Source organism: Diaporthe batatas (genome assembly GCF_019321695.1).
Source record: "Diaporthe batatas strain CRI 302-4 chromosome Unknown Contig00005, whole genome shotgun sequence".
NCBI lineage: Eukaryota > Fungi > Ascomycota > Sordariomycetes > Diaporthales > Diaporthaceae > Diaporthe > Diaporthe batatas.
The window spans coordinates 3,161,607-3,181,652 of record NW_025408552.1 but is presented as its reverse complement, the minus strand read 5'-3'; the positions used below and the strand labels follow the sequence as shown (position 1 = coordinate 3,181,652).

The following is a 20,046-nucleotide window of genomic DNA, read 5'->3' as shown; positions in this document are numbered from 1 at the left end:
CTCCTATACTATAAGTCAGCACACTAGTCCACACACATCCCTACTAATACAGACCTATCTCCTATTTGAATAATTAAAATTAATTTTTTTTTCTTTTTTTTTCATTTTTTTCATTTTTTAATACTTTATTATATATATATTAAAAAATTGCTTTAACTTTATAAAATATTTTATTATATAATAAGTAGTTTCACTTCTATTCCGTATGTGGTTTCACTTCTATTCCGTATGTGGTTTCGCTTCTATTCTGTATATGTGTGGTTTCGCTTCTATTCCGTATACATCCGAGGACATACATGGCGCCTTTATACGGTGGTAAGCACTCAAGACCCAGCGCTTGGAAAGAACACAATGCCGATAACAATAGTTATAATACGATAGGTCTATTCCGTATATGTCTGAGGACATACATATATGGTGCCTTCATGTGGTGTTAGAAGATGTGAATGTGTCTCTAAACGACCTATGAATGGACATTGCGGCGTGCGCCTCTGAATGAATTCGGACTGAGAAATCACCTATTAATGAACAATCACGAATGCTCGTGGCACACACGGGGTTTTTCTCTACCTAGGGTCTCCGAGTCCGCAGATGTGGGTTTAAGTCGACGGGTTGCAAATCAGGATAGACGCGGACCTTTATTCAATGAATGTGCCGGCAGCAGTGCACCCGTCGCCATCCGATACCACGACAACAGTGAGTACAGACTTGTCTCATTCTTCTTCCATCGTGCCAAAGTGGGAGGGAGACTAGCGTGGGCGGTTCCAAAATTGCAGTTGGGCAGACAACTTGTTAGAAGAGGACAGATTGGTATCTGGTATCATATACGGGTCAATACTATACAAGTATCAGGAACGCTTACTAGTTTGGCTGTAGTACCTAAGCGAAGAAACATCACCTCGGGCAACCTCACGCACGTAGGCTCACAATACCTTTGCCCTGGATGGACTCTTATGACTACTGCCCAAATTTTGGGTGTAGTCCTGCACAGGTTTCATGGGAGATGAAGTCTCAAACATGGACCCTCATTCTGGTGCGATGAAGGGAGAGCCCAAGGACGTTTGCAACTTCTCTCGCCATGTCAGACTTTCGTCCCAGGTACCACAAAGCCCTCACACAATCTTGACAGCGGTCTGAATTATCCCTGAGTTCATCAACAGAGGTCTCCGGCAAGATGGTACCGTCAACTCCAGACAGTCCCATGCCTTCGAGGAGGATGACTGCTGCCCGGGAGAAAGTCCTGATTAAGATCATGGTCCACTACCAGGGGCCGAGTCAGTAAGCATTCCAACATCTCGATAGCCATCCCAGCCTGTCAAAAGCGGCTGTGGGCCAATCTGACCCTGATGGTCCGACGCAGCTGCCGCACTTTTGTGTCATGGAGGCATCGAGATTGTACTCACAGGCTCAGTCAATAAGGCACCCTCGCTCACTGCATGGTGGAAGTTGACCAATTCCCCGTAGTCGTCGTGGCGGGGTGTGGAGGCTTTCGCAAGGTCAGAGATCATGCGGACGCTTTCTGACCGTATGTGGCGAGCTTCTCTCGTCTTGGCCCGAGCCCAAGATGCAAACTCGGAGCGCGAGGCTTGCTGGTCCACGCATTCGACCAGATCCGCCAACAAGAGAGTGGCAAGCAACCAGTGCCCGAGCAGGCACACGTACCAGCTCTGGATACGAGCGGAGAGGGACAGGTGGTTGTGAATGCAGTCGGCAAATAGCGGATGGTATAAACGGCCCCAGTGCCGGCAAACCATCAACGAGTCCTCTATGGCGTCTTGTATCGTCTCGTCTTCCACATCGCGGGCAATTAAGGACTGAAGGCGGGTGACTTTTCGATAGAGAAGCACCTTGACAGGCGCAGCGTCTATTAGCTCCTGGGCAATAACATCGTCCGCTAGCGGGAGACGCAGCCCAGCGACCTTTGTTTGCTGGTCCTTGCTCAGTATAAGGTTCCATTGCTTTGCCGCACTTGCCGAGACAGAGGCAGAGGAATGTGCAAAGGCCACGCTGCCACTGTCTTCGTCTGAAACCGTCAGGGGCCTTTCTGTCATGGCTATTCATGAGTGGTCAGCATGTTTCTTTCTTTCCCCACTTTTCTTTTCTCTCTCTCTCTCTCTGTAGACCAAATTCGCAACCAAGTGGGACTGGTAGTTCTTCCTCACAGCCCGGATATTTCGAAACAGACCATCGCCAAATTGTGTTTTCCCAGTCCCATGGCAACGGCATGGGATGGTGTCTGTGGGCAGGGCAAAGCACAAAATAAAAGCATGTTATGTACAAGGTGGTCTCAATCCAGCTGTTCCACAGGAGGCGACGAGCGAGGGCGGGGAGTGAGATAAAGAGAAATTGGTTACCGGCGCTGATTGTATCGAACATGACTGCCAGCCAGAAGAGAAGATCAATCGTCCTTTTGGACTCGTCATCGCAGCGTCTGTGGCTCTTGTCGTCCTTGGCTTGGATGTTCCTGTCGTGCAGCTCGACACGACGTCGTAAGACATGCAGTCGCCTCGTCGCTCGTTCCAGCCAGATTTGTTGACTGTCCTCGCGCAGGATTTCCTCGACAGCTTCCGAGGCGTCAAAATCTCGGGCGGAACCAGCATGATCTGGTCGTTGTGCAAGATTGTCGGTGTACTTCTGCGTCAGGCCGAATATGATCTCGGCGAAGACCACCCTGAAGGAGTCGATGTCGCTGCAATCATCGAGGGCCCTGCGGGCCTGGTTCCAAAATGACTTTTGCAAGGTGCGGTCGAATTCTTCCTCCAGGTCGGGCTCGGGCGGGCGGAACATGTGCGACAGGTCCAGGCTGTCGCCGGCAGACCATCTTGCTCTGCTCCTCTCACTCGACTGTGCCCACTGCGCGGTAAAAGCCATGACGGCCGAGTTCAGCGCGTGCGACACCTTCCTCTCCTCGGCCGGGCTCAGTTTCTTTATCCCAAGCAAGCTTGCCATGCGGTCGAGCCTCATGACGCGTCGATATACGCGGTTAGACCAGTCCGGGCCCCAGTCGGGTGGCATGTTCTGGAAAGGGGCAAACTGGTGACTGTCACTGCTGGTAGAGCTGGGGGTTGAGGGCAGGGACTTGTAGGGGCAGGTATGCTCCACCAGCCAACAGGACAAGGCGCCCTCCATGACGTCGTGGTAGATCTTCATCATGGTCTCCCCGATCATGAAGCTGTTGGTAGTCGAAGACAGGCGGCTGCCCGACATCAAATCCCACGGGGGGGTGGAGGTGGGCAGGTGGATGACTGCGCGGCCTGTGCTCGTCCTGCGCCTCTTGCGGACATGATGGAGGTCATCGGAAGAGGTGGGACTGCTGACGGCCATGGAGGCTGGGCTGGACCAGACGTCTGGACCGAAGGAACCGAGAGCCTCGGGAGCAGTGTGCAAGGCATCAGGCTGGGGCGGCGGGGCGGCGGAGAACGAACCGAGGCCGTAATCGGTGAGGTGGCTGTTGTCGGGCATGAAATGAGGCTGTATATGCTGGCCATTGTCCCTCACGTCCAGAGGCAGAAACGAAGGGGTTAGCGAGGCGTCCCGGAAGACTGCAGCGGGCTGAAACCTGTCGGTGGCGGGGACTGGGTACGGGCAGCCCTCAAGGCCAAGCTGGTCCTGGGCAAGAGTGCTGTTGTCTGGGCGGGGGGCGTAAGATGCATCGAATGTCAATACCTGGGGTGAGGGATGGAGAGGGCGCAAGGGGATGGCCGACGGGGCAGCGGCGGGGGCGGCGGCGGGCCCTGGCCCTGGCCCTGGCGGCTTGTTTGCCGAGGGCGTCGTGGTCGACACATCCGAGGCAAGCTGCTGCTGCTGGTGGTGGTGTGGGTGTTGCTGTTGTTGTTGTTGCTGTTGTTGCTGCTGCTGCTGCTGCTTCTCCTTTCGGTTGATCTGCTGGCTGTGGACCCACTCGAAGGTGCAGTGCTTGTTTGTCCTGACGCAGTTTGTACACGGGCCCAGCAGGTCAGCCTGGTCATCTGTGCCTGGAGTGGTGTTAGTTGGGTCTGAGATTGAGACGGATGGATGTGTGGATGTGTTGCTGTGGCCGTTGTCGGGCGGCGAGTGTCGCTGCTGGGTCAAAGAATACCTCCATGACTCGATATGGCTGGGTTGCCCGGGGCCTGCGGGGGCTTTGTAGCCGTGTTGGGCGCATCGAGCGCCCGCTGGTCGCGTAGCCAGACGGCGTCACAGGCTCTTTTACCCTTCCTACACTGGTCGCAGCTGGAGTTTTGTCGCCGGCTCATGGTTCCTGGGTGTGCCACAAGGCCATGTGCATGTGCATGTGCATGTAGGTGTGTGTGCGCGCGTGGGTGTGTGTGCAGCATGTGCAGAGAGAGAGAGAGTGTGTGTGCAGTGGGTGTCTCTCTCTCTCCAGCCAGCGGTTGGGAGGTGGCTCAGGTCTCGAAAGAGGCAGGGCGAGGCGGCACGAGCCCCGACGCACGTCGGGTCGGATCTAGCCCAAGCAGACACTTCGGCCGGGATGGGAACGCTTTCGCTGACGGGCACATGACTTCGCACTCTGCCTTGGACAGATGCAGACAAGCATGGCCCCTGGTTCTCAACCCTTCGAAGAGGGTCGCCCCCGCATCCACCTCTCTTTTTGGCTCGAGCCAGCCGGGTCCCGACGGCGTCACATCTCACAAAATTCAACTGCACTGCACCCGATCCGATCGATCCATATATGCGTCTATCAGCCAGTGTCGATATTGATCTGCTCTCAACCCCGTCAGCAGACACCACAGCCTGCCTCGAGCGCTCCCGCCTGCTCCCGCCTGCTCCCCGCCGGACTCCCGCCGGGCTTGGCGCTGCCCAACTGTTTGAATTCTAATACAGACAGACACACTCTCACGGTCAGCTTTATTTTAACTTTCCCAAACTAACTTAGACCTCATACTAGAGCTAACTAGTTATTACTTAGTAGGTTTATTTCTAATCTAGTTATATATATAAAATAAAACTTAATATATTATTTTACTTCTATTTTATATATATTTAAAAATGTTTATAATATTTATATATAATAATAAATCTTTAAAAATATTTAATTATATTAAATAGTTTTTTATATATTTTTATAAAATTTATTATTTATTTTATTTTTAAAAATTAAAGTTTTATCTTTATAATAATTCTTTATATAGTTATAATTTTACTTCTATTCTATATGTATTTAAAGATATATATAGCGCCTTTATATAGTGGGAGGAATAATTACACCGGGAATAGTGATGTAGTGGCTAGGCTTATAGTGACCTAGTATGACTAGAGGAGATCAGATTACCTGTCAAGTCGAGCTAGTAAACTAATTGTTTTCCAAAGTGACGGGTGAGACCACCAGCGGCCGCAGACGGCCATTGCATCGTACGTTGCCCTTAGCTACAGAACCACCTCAGCAATTAGTGTCCAATCCTCTTGACTGAAGTTTGTGCTTATCCACAGTGTCCTAGAAGCCCAAGAAAAAACCAGTCAACAGGAGCAGTGTGGCACGATTAGTCATTGTGTGGATATAAAACGGTAAGCCGACTGCATGTCATCAAGATAGCGGTCAGGTGTGCTACAATACCCACTGGGCTGAGTCAACCTTATAAGAAAGAGTGAATGCCCCGGCAGCACTTGAGTGAGGGTTGTGTGCTTTCGCCCTTGGGACTCTGTATAAATCCAATCATGTCGGCCGACAAGATGGCGGAGCCAGCACCAGACCTGCATCTCAAGCCTTCATCAGCTATCGTTGGTGTCCGCAGTGCGTCTTCTCCTGTGGCTGTGATATCTTGCAGATAGCCAGTCCGATGAACCGTCTTTGGCTTCTCCGTCGGCTTTGTACCACAACCACTGACGCATCTGTTTGCAGTCATCAACACCACCTCTTGGATCTCACTCCCAACAAAGCTCTTCTTCGGACCCCATATCAAGGGTTTCGATCAGCTCTCGGTCCCTTCCTATAGCTTCCTGATCGAGCACCCTTCCGGCCGCAAATTGCTTTTCGATTTGGGCGTACGAAAGGACTGGGAAAACCTTTCACCAGTCACCCTTGGCATGATCGAGCAAATTCGCCCAGCCAAGATAGACGCGAAGAAAGGTGTGCGGGAGCAACTAGAAGAACACGGGGTGTCCGGTTCAAGTATTGAGGGAATTATCTGGTCTCACTGGCACTTTGACCACACCGGAGACCCGTCGACCTTTGATGCGCACACGGCCTTGATTGTCGGCCCCGGGTTTAAAGACGCACTCACGCCCGGCTATCCAGCAAATCAGGACTCTGTAATTCTAGAGTCTGACTACTCTGGCAGAGAGCGTAAGTGCCGTCGCTTCTGGGAAATCTACGAACACAGGTCTTCTGATTAGACTAGTTGTGAAAGACCCGTAGTCCTGTAGATGTTGGTGTTGAGGGTTTAATACGTGATGGCTGACATGTGCACAGTCCGGGAGATCCAATTCAAGCCGGGAAATAGGATCGGCCGTTTTGAAGCGTTCGATTACTTTGGCGACGGATCATATTATATTCTCAACGCGCCTGGCCATACTATAGGTCATATTTGCTCTCTGGCCAGAGTGACCAGCAACCAGCACTACATCCTCATGGGAGCAGACACTGCTCATCAAGCGGGCCAATTCAGACCGTCTATCTACCTGCCACTTCCTGACAGAATCTTACCACACCCACTGGACATTCGCTCAGCCACCCCGTGCCCAGGCGCTCTCTTCGAGCATCTCCTCCGGAACGGTGATAAGAGCCCTTTTTTTGATATTGCCAAGGATGGTGTTGCTTTCGATGCCGATGAGGCACAAGAATCCATAGGCAAGCTGCAGGAAGCCGATGCTCATAGCAACATCCTGGTAGTATTGGCTCATGATAAGAGTCTACTTCCTTGGGCCACCTTCTTTCCCGAGTACGCCAATGATTTCATATCAAAGAATTGGGCTGGAAACGGCCGCTGGGCATTTTTGAAAGACCTCGAGGAAGCATTGGAGTGAGTGACAAAGAGCATTGTCTGAGGGTGGGAGGTACAATCAGCTTCTTTGTGTATCGGCATTGTTGCCACAATCGATTGTGACAAGCGAGTTTTAATGTTCTTACTGATGGGGTGCCTGATATTTAAATCATGCTTGCAGTCTGTCCTGACTAGTACCTCAATTAATTATATCGCATCTTCTTCTGAATCCCAACTCTTCAGGTCACATTTTGTTCGAGCAAGAACTTTGCCAACTTTAGAAGGTTCTGGTTTCGGCGCCCACACCGCTTTTGCTTTCTCTGATCTGGCCCAAAGAAAGATGCCGTCGAATCAATGTTGTACCGAAGAGGAAAAGATAGCGAAAACGTTTGTCACACAAACTCCCCAGGAGCAACGATCGAAGTCTCGGCTATATAACCAGTCGACTGAGGAGTGGCTACAAAAGCTTGGTGATTTGGAAGCTCAGCCCAAAGGCGGCCAGGGGAATGAATCGAAATCCTCGCATGCAGTTCAAACGAGTCACAAGCAGCTCTCAGCCCGCCTGCAGGAAAATATTGATCATGAAGACTTATTGGATTTATTGGAACGTGGAGGGCTTTAGGGTAAGTATGGAAAGCGAGCAGTGAGCTAGTGATGTCAAACTATATCTGCGTGTCACTCCACCATGCTACTACAAAAATAGTTCAGCTAGGGAATATACTTTTAGTAAGTAGTAATAGATAAGTCAGCCACTCTATATCCGGTCCACCTCCTGTTTAATCTACTCTCCGCACTTAAAATACAATTTTAACTTAGGTTTAAAAATCAGACTGGAAAAACATCGATTGTTAAACTATACCACACGGTGTTATTATCTTCTAAGGGCCTAAGCATTCTCAATAGTCTTAATAGCTTCTACCCCACATCTCAACACCCCACACCACAATAGAACACAACTCGCACTATACTATTAGCTACAGCGGGTCCCCCACTAAAAAGTAAGATATTAGTGGATTAATCAAAAAGATGCGACGCCGGCATGATTCGAACATGCGCCTCCGAAGAGAATAGATAACCAGAACTTCTTCAGTAATTCTAGTCTATCGCATTAGACCACTCTGCCACGGCGCCCAAGTTGATGAATAATCAGTCTGGCAAGGTGGATTATATTAGAAACAGCAAAAGTAAAAATAATATATTTTAAAGAGCTGTGAAAGCACTCCGTAGTGCAGAGTAGGCATTATTGCAAAACTCTCTAGCTGCAGGTAGCTCACCAGCCCAATGACCAAAAGGATGTCCGACGCCCTTGTATACCTTTAGGTCGCTAGGGGTTCCTGCAGCCAGAAGTTTGTTGTGGAATAGGCGGCCCTCCTCCACCAGCGGATCAATCTCGGCAGAATGTATACTGGCGGGGGCCAGGCGTGACAAGTCAGCCGCCACCATCGGTGATGCCCGGAAGTCGTTGGCCTTTTCGACCCTCTGTTCCCCCCGTCCTAGCCAGAGGTTATAGAACCACCGCAGGCGATGGAGAGGCAAGCATGGGGCATGCTCCAGGCTCACGTAGCTCTCATACGGGACAGTGTCGGGGTCACATGGGCCATCCTCTGGCACGAACCTCGCGTCTAGGACCGGGACAACGAGTAGCTGGAGTTTCAGTGACGGGAGATCCACATTGTCTCTGGCCAAGAGAGCCAACGCAGCCGCGATGCATCCTCCTGCAGAGTAGCCCCCAATGGCCAGGCGAGAGGTATCAATGCCGAGCGTGTCGCCGTTCTCGATCACCCACCTGAGCGCATCAAAACTGTCCAGCACAGGAGTGGGATGCGGATACTCGGGGGACATTCTGTATTCGACGTTTACTGCAACACATCCGACCTGTTGAGCAACATTCTTGCAGAAGACTTCATCCGTGAGAAGGCTGCCTATAACACTAATTGTGATAGATGTTAGTCCTCCTACGGATCCTAAAGTGTTGCATTCCAGAACGTTCCAAAACATGGAGGACAGCGATCTGTGACAGGTGAAAAGTGATTCTTACAAGCCGCCACCATGGAAATCTACACTTTTTTTTACGTTAGTCTTGCTACCGACATTCAAGTTGCACTCTGAAACATAAAAGGTGGGGATCTGTGACAGGAAAAGAAAAAAGATACTCACTACACAGGAAGTCTTCCGTTTCTGCCCAGGCCACCTTTGGCAACTGCATCGTCTGTCGGCCTGATAACTTGTACGGAGATCTCGCCAGGTGGTTCCGTCACCGAGACCTGGTGTACCGTGTTACTACCGACGTCGGGGCACGGGCCCTCGACCTCGTGGACTGGGAAAGTGTATTTTGCTCGGTCCTTGTTGTATTCCTCATACGGTACCTGGTCGGCGCGCAGTCTTGGTGCTGTCAATGGTTAGCTGGCTTGTAACCCTGGCGTCTGGTATTCATGGGATATCGAGGCTACTTAGGTACCCTGGAACAGGTTGTAGATTCTCGCAAAGTCAGGATCGATCTTGTCGACCAGAGACGGATGGAGAGGGTTGACGACGTTGTCTGATGCAGCGGCCATTTTGATGGTCATCTTTCCTGTGGAACATAAACTGAAAACGGTTCGGCGTTCCAGTTGTGCCTGAACTTGCGTCGTCTATCTGGTAATCATGCAGCCGGCATCGGCGGCTTGGTAGCTAGCTGCCCGGGCGCTCGCGCGACTCTTTCGGGAACTTGTGGTGCCGGGAAGGAGCAATTGGGTTAGGGGGGTGTTTTTAAGGAGGCTAATTCTTAGCGACTAGTATAGGGACTTTCTCTCCCCTAATATATTAATATAATCTACTAGTTAGGCTAGTTTAAACCTTCTATTCCTACTTTTAAACTCCTTATATAGTTATACTTTAACTTATATAAAAATATAATATATAATAATTAATATTAAAACTTAATAATATTTATTTTTAATAATAAATTATAATATATAAATATTTTAAAGTTTTTTATTAATAATTTATACTTTTTATATTATATAAAAAATTATAATATTTAATTAATTTATATATAAATTAATATAAACTTTAATTATTTAATTATATTAATATATAAAATATAAATCTTTAATTTATATTATATTTTATAATTATTTAATATTTCTTTTAATATAAAATTAAAACTTTATAATTATAATTTTTAATTAATTTTTAATTAATTAATTAAATTATTAATAATTATTCTTTTATTTATAAATTATTAAAATTATAAATTTAAATAATATATTTAATAATAAAGTATATTTATTTTATTTAAGAGTTATATTTTAATTTAATAAATTAAAATATAATAAATTTAATAATTACTTTTAAATAATTTATTTCATAAATATTTATTTAAATAAAGTTAAAACTTTTATTATAAAAATAATTTTAATTTTAATTATTTTAATTAATTTATATTTAAAAGTTTAAATTATATAATATTTATTAATATTAAATTAATTTATAATTTATAATAACTTTAATTAAATTAAATTTTAAAATATATTATATTTTATTTTTAAACTTTAATTATTTATTTTAATTTAATAATAAAATTAAAAGAATATAAATAATTTATAATTATATAATATAATATAAATTTTTTATTTAAAATATAATTATAACTTTATTTAAAATAATATATATATAAAGTTTATAAATAATCTTTATTAATTAAATTTAAATTTTAAATATAATTAATTTAAAGTTTTAATTAATAAAGTTTTTAATATTAATTATATAATTAAATTATTACTTTATTTTTATCTATATACTTTTATATAATATAAATTAAAATTATATAATAAATATTTATTAAATTTTATTTTTAATAAATTAAAAGTATTAAAAATATATTATATTTTATTCTTTTAAAATTATAATTTTTACTTTTAATTTAATAATAAAATTAAAAATATATATAATTTATATTAAAAGTATTTTAATTATATATTATATTTAATTAAAATAATTATTATATATAAAATAAATATTTAAATTAATTTTATAATTATATAAATTAATGTTATAAATTATTAAATATAATATAAAATATTTATTTTTAAACTTTAAAGTAAGTTAATATCCACTTACTTAGTAATTATATCTATTCATCTAGTTCCTGCTAACTACTTATCTAATATTAATTTTTCTAAGTAACTCCCTTATATTTATAAGTACCTTTTAAGTCAGCACTAAAAGACTTTATAGTATAATTTCCTTCTCTAATTTCAATACTTTAAGTATAAGCCCCTTTTAGTATGCCTTTTAGTATACCTTTTAGTACCCCTTCTAGGACCTTTTACCTTTACCTTTTAGAACCCTTTACTTTTACCTTTTAGAACCCTTTACCTTTACCTTTTAGGCCTTTTAGGCTATATATATTTAGGTACTAACTAAGTATTTAAATATTAACTAAACATTAAAAGGTTAAAAGTTAAGAAGGTAAAAATAAAAATTATATACTTTCTAACCTTCTAGCCCTCTTTTTAGCCTTTTAATATTTTAGACTTCTAGCCTTTTAGTGTTTAGTTAGTATCTAAATACTTAGTTAGTACCTGAATGTATGTAGTTTAGAAGGCCTAAAAGGTAAAGTTGAAGGGTTTTAAAAGGGGTGCTAAAAGAGGTCTAAAAGAGGTTTATATTAAAAGTATTAAAAATTTAGAGAATTCTAGTTAAGTATATAGTTTTATATAAACTCTATATATAAATTCTTATATTAGGTAAGTAGTTAAAAAAAACTAAGTAAGTGAATATAATTATTAAGTAAGTGGATATTAACTTTTTTAAAGTTATATATAATATTTTTTAATTATTTATAAATTATTTATATTTTTAATTTTATTATTAAATTAGAAATAAATTATTAAAGTTTTAAAATAATAAAATATAATATAATTTTAAAATTAATTTAATTAATTTTATTATATAAAACTTTTATAATACTTTTATAATTATTTATAATATTATTTATTATTAAAAATATATTTTATATTAATATATTTAAATATATTTATTTAAATTTAAATTAATTTTTTTATTATATTAAAAATTAAATTTATTATATAATTTAAATAAATATAAATTAATTAAAATAAATAAAAATAAAATAATTATTTTTTTAAAAGTTTTAATTTTATTTTAATAAATATTTATTTAAGTATTTAAAATAGAAGAATATACTATATATTATTAAAATAATTACTTAGCTAATAAAATCCTAAAGGATAGGGAAAACTCTAGGATACTTGTACGCTATACCAGGGAATCCCAAAGCATACCTAAGTACCTAGGTATGCAGGTACTCCGCACAAGCCGAGGGCAGAGTAACATCACTACGCCGGAAAGAGATCCGCACCCCAGGCATCCAGGGTGCATGGGCGGTCCTAAAGGTAATCTCATGATCCGCATACGAAGATATTGCCATTGATTCTGTAATGAGGATGGGATTTTGGGGTGCCAGTGAGGCCTAAAGCAAACAGGGGGGAGCCGGGTTGGGGTAGACATATTCCGAGTGAGGCATCCACAGTCCAAAGAACTCCAAACGATGATGCCCGGAAGAGATGCACAAATGAAAGATCCTGGGTGAAATGCTATCAGGGTATGGGGGTATCTTGGGAAATTTCCTGTTGTTTCATGAAATGGTGCGTCTCCTCCGCCTATTGTTCTCTTTTGCCCGCCCAGAAATGCTCGATAATTAGTAGTAGCTAGGAAACACATGGGGTTTTAAAAAAGGTATTCGTTAATAAACACAAGCCCCCCGCTGGATCTGCACCAGCGGGACAGCCCAAGATGCTAGAACTGAAAACGTGAAAGTGTGCATCAGGTTCGATTATAGGCGCCGTTGAGTATCGCCAATCATCCTCGGTCATCATCAACCATTCTTTTCGCCGTGCTGGGAAAAGACATCGTGCCTATCCCAGCCGTCAGGCCAGTAGTCAATGACCATCCCTCGGTCCGTAGCTGTATTGCTCGAACATGGCTCCTTCGCCGTATGGCCCACTGACGGATGGCAGCGACTGCCCGTTCTGCAGCATCGGCGCGTTCATGCGCATTGGCATGCTTGATCCCCAGCTGGTTGACCTCTGCTGCATCGAAGGGAGGGGCCTCGATTGCGAAGAAGGTAGGTACCCTCCACCATAATTTGTAGATGTAGTGTAGTTCAAGTCAGGAGAAGAGCCTGCGTGCGGGTTCATCATATCGACCGGCGGTAGAATTGGAGGCTGCGTCGCGTGGCTACTGCTATACTGAGCCAACGGACTCGTCGCCACGAGGCCTTGAGAAGACGCCACGGTAGCTTGCAGTTGATACCCGGTGGTAGGAGACTGTCGCACTGGGGAGTGGTAGCTCGATCCGGTCGAAGTTGGACTGTTGTGGTAGTGATTCACGTGTGTGTCGAGGCTCAGCATTGGCGAGGCCGAATGGATTCCTTGGTTGTAACCAGTCGGCATGGAGCTCATCGGTGCGATACTCTGGCTGGGAGACGAAGTGACCGCGTGGAAGCCGCCTGGGTAGTGTGACATTGACGACGAAGGAGTCGGATGCGTCGCGAACGAATGCGCTTGCGAAAAACTGCCATGTTTCGAGTAGTTCATTGGCTTCTCGTCTCCAGTTTCAGACCGTACACGTTTTCCGGGCCTGTCCTCGTCTTCGTCACGGGCCCTGCGGCTCATCATGTGCGCGAATGCGTTGTTCTTCTTCTTGGTGCTCATCGCCTTGGATTCCTTGCGCAGACGAAGCCGAACTCCAGCGTCAACCAACAGCCTTGTCATTGACGTCGACTCTGACATGCCCGGAAAATGCCTTCCGCTGTATGTCGTAAAGGGTTCCGAACAAACTGAAGTAAGGTTTTCGACGTCTCCCGTCGTTGTGTTCAGCTTGAAAAGGCAGAATTTCAATCTGTAAGTGCCTTCCTTTTTGATAGAAATATCGTTCAGGCAAAACATCATGTTGTGCACACCTCGGTCATCCTTGACAACGTGTCCGCTGGTGCAGGTATTTCCTGTGAGCGCGTTCAGGTCTGGATCCGGGTCGGATTCAGCGGCGCCTATTAGGAATGTTTGAACGAATAGGTAAGGGGAAGTGATGTAAACCTGCAACGGATCTTGGCTCGGATCCACGTCGAGTTGCAGGACTGGTGGAGGATCGACTGGTTTCCGGTCCTTGTCCTTTGCGTTGGCCGCCTTTGCTCTCTCTGGCTGTTGCTTCATTGTCAACCGGTACGGGGAGCTATGATCCCAGGACGACGACATCGATTGGGGGGCATGAGACACATGAGGCAGGAGGTTTTGGGAAGACCCCCCCAGTGGATACAATGGTCCCCATTGAGGGTTTCCGGCAAAGTCGTACGCAGACATTGCCGCTTCGGGGTTTGCGTACGGCGACAGATGCTTCGCTCGTATGCCGTTCGACTCGGATCGCGTTTCTTCTGTCAGTCGGAATGGTCTTGCTCAAGGCCAATCCTGTATGCGGATCCCGTGTTCAAATAACAGTTGTTAGCTGCGACCAAAAGTTCGCGCTGGTTTGAACTGCCGCAACCCAAGTCAGCAACCAAATTGATCCCCGTCAAGGACATCCACCAAAGACCGAGACAACTCTCTAGGACTGTGACTAGTAGAAGGTAGTAGGAATTCCCTGGGAGTGGAACTCATTCGCAAGCTTCGAATGCTCAGTCCTTATAGCGCCGGCTTCTGAACAGCACCACAAATTGCAAAAGGCCAACCACCAGACAGAGACGGCCATCCACAGCACATGGATAAAAGAAACACGGACTAACCTTGTCAAAAAAAAAAAAAAAAAAGAAAGGCTCGTCAGATGTAAATGAGGAGCCTCCGGCTTGTTGTCCTGGACCTGCGGGAGCACGTGTTGGTTGAGGAACCGCAGAGAGATGCGCGCACCCCGGCACACGATCACCTGGAGTTCAAGAAACGATCACGTCCCGTGGTATGGAATGGACGTCAAGATTAAACCGTTGTCGGATATTTCTGGAAAGCTGGACTGGATCGCTCGGAACTTGCTGTGCACTTGCTGTGGCAATCAACAACTTGTCTCTGTCGTCGAGAGTGCGGGTCGTGCTGTTGCGGGAGGTGCGGAAACTTTGAGATGGCAAGGTCCATCCAAGAAAAGACCGAAAAAGATGCGAGAGCAAAGAGCAGGTTGTCTGCCACGAAGATAGTCGAAAGGTTTCGAACTGTCTTTGGGGTGGTCACCGGGAGCCAAATCTCAAAGGAGGAGTGGGCCTTCCTCAAGGACAACACTGCGATGATTCTAATGACAGGCGCAATGAAACTTTGACGAAAGGTAATTCGTGACACGGGCGAGTGCAGTGTCACTACAGGATCTCGATAATCTTCAAATACCGGCGTATATAGTATCCACAGTTGATTCGGGAAATGACCGCAGTTGCAACGAGCAAATTTCGATCCAAATTGGCGGTGCCGGTCGGGATGGGTTCGGCAGCGTAGGTGGATGGACAGATCTACCCAGAGATCGTGATACAGAAGTGGAGAGGGTAGTGCTCGTAGATATGTTAGATCTGCTCCGAACGACGGTTGACGTGGACAGGGCGAGTCCCGACAGTGCAGGGTTGGTGTACCCAAGTACTGAGACTGCAAGGGGATGGGTGTCTGCCCGGGCTAGTGCGCGAAGAGATCGAATTTTCTCCGAGCTGGGGTTGGATCGCGAGGTGTGCTTCGCTTGGGAACCAGCGGGGATGGATGGTAATGCGAGATCAGGCCGCCTCGACGCTATAACCTCTGGCAGATGCCAGGACTCGAGCAGCGGAACGAGACCCAAACTTGCTGAGATTCAGAAGGGGCTACCCACTGACCAGAGGGTTCCAAGCTCAAATTGTGCAGCGGTACCTTGCGTAAGGGCCAATGGCTGAGTGGTGGCAGGATGGCGCGGAACAGTACGTGCTCTGAATAAGCCCCAGACCTTGCAGCACCTCGATACCGAGGTGTAGTGCTATTTCAGTCAAGCTGACCGCTGCTTCCCGGTCGTTCCAGGCGAGCCTATGGGCTGGGCTGCTCAAGGCAAGCGTGGGCCCAAGACGTCGGAGTCTACTCTCCTGAGCAAGACAAAAGAGCTTGCGTGAGTCGCAGTTGGTGAGAGATGTGATGGGGCCTGATGCTGGCCAAATGTGACCTGACTGGCTCACACACGGGTCTCAGTGGGTCTAGGGGAGTCTGATACGCCACAAACTCGAGAACGATGGTTCACAAATGCAGTGGTTAAGAGGGTATCCGTCCGTATGGGAGTATGTCTCCCGGCGCGGCCGTGCAGCAACGGACACAGCCCCGTGTAGGCAGGTTGGGTGTCACTGATATCTTGTCGCCCAACCTCGATATGGCCGACGGAGGTGCGAGAACAATAGAGAAAAAAAGATTGACAGTCTTGATGTGTGGTAGGTCCTTGATGGTCGAACGAGAAGAGATCGTGGCCGGCCGGGGAGGTCTGGCCAGGTCTTGCGGAAAGGTCAGGGCCGGGTCAGGGTCGCCTCCGGCTCGGAGTGGTGTTGACGGTGAGCTTGTGAGTGTGGTGTCGGTTATGCTCCAACAGATCGGCGGACCAAAGCGTAAAAGGCTGATATCACCTGGAGCGGACAAATCGTATGGCTCTGTGGCTGGTGGTTGCCGGGTGTGAGGGAGAAGGAAAGGGCCCAGGGAGATTTAAAAGAAGGGTGTTATAGGACGGTCAGCATGATATCTGGCGTGGCATTGACAGGTGACATGAGTCTCTGGGCCGGTCTGAGATGGCGGCGTAGTGTGGTACTCGTCGTGATGGTGATATAGATAGAAGTGATGGAAGTCTTGGAGCAGGCGAGGTCGTCGGAAGGGACAGTATTTAGTCATGCAGGGGAGCTTCGATATGATCGTCAACGAAGATCGTTCGGGGCCAGGCCCTGAATTGCACGGCCGACGATGTCCTGCTCTCGCACCAGGAGGTACATGGCGCGCCCTCGACGGAGCAGGACAGCAGGGATAAAGGAGTAGTTGCTATAGCTGACAGGGGCGGCGTCTAGGTGGAGACTTGTATTCAAAGCGTTGACACAGGCCCACGTTGTGGGGGGCTGGAGACACATTGACTGCACAGCTTCACCTCCCCCCGGTCCATAGCCTTAATCCATGTTACCCCCGACCCTTGTCCTCGACGAGATGAGCCGTGAGGTTTCAAGCTTCTTGTACGCTCAGTCAGGTACCTCGCCGAGATGGGCCCCTACCCCCCCCCCCCAGATCTGCGGACGAGCCAGCAGTCGGCGTTTCCTGTCTATGTTGTCTGGCTTGGGTGCCCCACTGGGACGACTTTGTTCCGTCAGAGCCCTCACAGCTGCTGAAGCACGACGGGGCGGCACCGTCTCCCATCATGAGACGGCTCCTCCTCCCGCGCCCGCTCACTTGTGCGGGCGCGCAGAGGGCGCGGCTCGACCCTGGCGGCGCGGAGCTTGTGGGTGCAAAGCTGGCGCGGTGGACAGAGAGTCGTCGAAGCTGGAGGTGAGGCTGCCATCTCCCCTGCAGTGACCCGCGTGGAGCATGCTGGTGCTGGTGTGGGAGCTCCCGTGCTCTTGATGGCCCGCCCGTTTGCGAGGGGTGCCAGGCCGAGCCGGTTCGAACGCCCCGAAGGCAGCGGGAAAGCCTCCCTGTACCCACCGGCGACGCCATCAGCTGCCAACGTGCTGGATTGGCAGTGCCCCATCCTCCAGCCCGGCATGACTGCGAAGGTGAGGAGGGTGAGGAGCTGTGGGCTGGGCTGTACCGAGTAGCGTGCCCACCGTGTGAGCTGGGCGGACATGACGCGTGGGAGACGGCAGGTAGAGGAGCTAGAGCGCTGACAAAAGCAAGGGTGGTGCGCTCGGTGGTGAGACAGGGGACGTCTTCGTCATTTCTGATAAAGATTTGAAAACTACGGGTAAAATGGGGGGGGGGGGTCTCGGGCCAGAAACGACAGGTGTGTCTGGCGATGGGGGTGGTGGTAGCTGGGCGAAGATGTACCACCCCCCGAGGGTGGTTTTGGGCCAAGCTTGGAACCAGGGTTTGGGGTGTTGCGCGTGGATGCCACTCATATTGTGCGGGCAGGCGGGTCGGTACCTGGGAGAGGTGCCAAGTACTCCGTACCCCGTACTCCGTACTACGTGCTCATGTCTCGCTTTGTACCCGGGAGGCTCTGCCCATTCCGGGTCTGGAGGCCGTCATGCATCTCGGTCGCTGATCTCACAACCACTGACCTGGTGTGGGCCTGCTAATAGTAGCACGGCTGAGAAATCACGGTCCGAGACGTTCCTAGACTGACCGAGCAGAAGGGTGCGCCGCCGCCGTGGCCGTCGCTGGAGCCCTTCCTATCCTGGTCATGGCCATGGTGCTATGATAGTGCCCGAGTAGCCCTCGTACCTGGCCCGAGTCTGCCCTCCGCACGTCCCGCATGAATTTCGGGTTTTGGGTGGGTTTCCAAGGTTGTTGTGGGTATGCTCACAGGGCGTTATTCCTGGCCCTTGAGACAAAGACGCCGGGGCTGCCACCCCACCCCCACTGGGTATGGCCAGCCGTTGACTGCCTTTCGTGTGTTTGCTGTTCAATTGCTGGGACATGAACGATGAGAAGGCCTCGAGCCGACTTGTTCCTTCGACCTCTGCTTGTTAGGGGCAAAATCACTCGGAATGGCCACTTTCGTGCGGCACGGCGGAACTGGCATCCGGGCTAATATTAACAGTTGAGGTCTTGGCGTGCCCGGCCCAGCAGCCCCAGGCTGCTTGCTCCAGACGAGAGGGAGGCTCTCGGGAATCTAGGTGGAAGACGTCAGGGTGCCTTGAATGCACGTGTCGACGGTGCCGAGACCAGGACCGCTCAGCCTTGGTGTGTAGGTAGACAGGCTGACAGGGCCGTCTGATATCTGCGCGGCAGAGAGATCAAGAGAGATCAGGAAGAGAGATCAACAAGAGATCAAGAGTATCATCGCGACACGTCTTACCCGGATTAGATCGTGGGGGTTACATCCTTAGCTCCAACGGCGCCGGTACAAGATCGAGGCTAGCTGATGGCGAACGAGGATGGCCCCGACACGCACCCAGCGCCGCCGGGCTGAGGTCAGCAAGCCCATGGGCTGCCCCGACCAATCCCAGCACGCCCTCTCGTCTGGTCTCGTCTGGTCTGGTCTTTCTCTGGCCGTTTTATTCTTTTCTTATTTGGGGGCCTCGTAGCGATTCCGATTTCAGCCCCCGCCCTCGCCCTCGCCATCGCCCTCGCCCTCGCCATCGTCGGCCCCGGCGTCGCAAACCTGCACGCAAGTCTCAGCGTGACGGACCAGAGACATCCCGGGTCTTGCTCAAAGCTAGCGTTTGGCACACGTGCTGCGGTGTACTGTGTTGAGAAATACATGTAGTAGCGCCGCAACCATCACGCGAGACTGACCTCCTCCCACTGCCGACCTGTAGTTCCGAGCTCCAACCCTGGTAGCGCTGGCGGTTGCGTGTCAAGGACAGGCCACGGACCCGCGGCAGGACCGTTACTACCACAGCACTCAAGCCTCCACAAAAGCATTAAAGTTGTGCATCAAGGCGGGGTGTCCAATCGCCCGGGGTAGGCACTTGTGCATCCGGGCCCGCCCCGCCGGCACACAAAGCTCGGATGACTCGTGCTTGTGGGTTGAAGTTCAAAGTTGATGGTGCTGCTTGCTTCAGTCAATACTGGTATTGATGGTCACTCTGCTGCTCGCGCATGGGGCCAGGGGACTCGTCCTCGACCAGACTGGAGCCGGGGGAGACTCGGTCATTACAGTAGCAACAGAGGGAAGAGAGCAGCAGAGACGCTGCTGCAGCGGGCACAGGAGGGGATCGCAGGGGCCCGGGCCCACACCGGACATAAAAGACGAGGGGGGATGGGTTCTGCGGCGATTTTCCCGGATTGCATTGCCGCGGGGGGCGATGCTGGATGGCGACAGTGCCTGTCAATGCCTGTCAGTGCCTGTCCGCGAGCTGTCAAATCTGTCAAAAGATAGATTGCCCTGCAGGATTGATGCAAAAGTGGGGAGGTGGTGCCGTTTTGAGCCGTCTTGAGCTCCTGAGCCTCCTTGAAGGGGGCTCGGGAGGGCCTGTTTCAACCCCTACGGCCCCGTTTCGTCAGGCCGG

At 48.2% G+C, this 20,046-nt stretch overlaps 4 protein-coding genes across 4 annotated transcripts; 1 reads left to right on the top strand and 3 right to left on the bottom strand.

The window, feature by feature from the left end:
* Nucleotides 1–817: 817 nt before the first annotated feature.
* On the bottom strand, nucleotides 818–4,534 carry KVR01_005509 (uncharacterized protein). Its single transcript, XM_044784948.1, has 4 exons — nucleotides 4,079–4,534; nucleotides 2,355–3,974; nucleotides 1,404–2,053; nucleotides 818–1,260 (listed from the first exon to the last, which is right to left on the bottom strand). The coding sequence occupies exons 1-4, from the start codon at nucleotides 4,314–4,316 to the stop codon at nucleotides 1,012–1,014; spliced, it is 2,757 nt and encodes a 918-aa protein (XP_044645954.1). The 5' UTR covers nucleotides 4,317–4,534; the 3' UTR covers nucleotides 818–1,011.
* A 1,121-nt stretch (nucleotides 4,535–5,655) lies between these two features.
* Nucleotides 5,656–6,963, top strand: KVR01_005407 (uncharacterized protein; the record flags this gene model as incomplete). Its single annotated transcript, XM_044784165.1, has 3 exons — nucleotides 5,656–5,731; nucleotides 5,840–6,283; nucleotides 6,410–6,963. The coding sequence occupies 3 exons, from the start codon at nucleotides 5,656–5,658 to the stop codon at nucleotides 6,961–6,963; spliced, it is 1,074 nt and encodes a 357-aa protein (XP_044645852.1).
* A 1,157-nt stretch (nucleotides 6,964–8,120) lies between these two features.
* Nucleotides 8,121–9,588, bottom strand: KVR01_005071 (uncharacterized protein; the record flags this gene model as incomplete). The annotated part of the gene is made up of 4 exons (XM_044783820.1): nucleotides 9,371–9,588; nucleotides 9,078–9,309; nucleotides 8,959–8,977; nucleotides 8,121–8,850 (listed from the first exon to the last, which is right to left on the bottom strand). Exons 2-4 carry the CDS (start codon nucleotides 9,124–9,126, stop codon nucleotides 8,121–8,123), a joined length of 798 nt encoding a protein of 265 aa, XP_044645516.1. The 5' UTR covers nucleotides 9,127–9,309; nucleotides 9,371–9,588.
* A 2,659-nt stretch (nucleotides 9,589–12,247) lies between these two features.
* Nucleotides 12,248–16,890, bottom strand: KVR01_005142 (uncharacterized protein). The gene is made up of 2 exons (XM_044794655.1): nucleotides 14,704–16,890; nucleotides 12,248–14,455 (listed from the first exon to the last, which is right to left on the bottom strand). The coding sequence occupies exon 2, from the start codon at nucleotides 14,282–14,284 to the stop codon at nucleotides 12,866–12,868; it is 1,419 nt and encodes a 472-aa protein (XP_044645587.1). The 5' UTR covers nucleotides 14,285–14,455; nucleotides 14,704–16,890; the 3' UTR covers nucleotides 12,248–12,865.
* Between the last annotated feature and the right edge of the window lie 3,156 nt (nucleotides 16,891–20,046).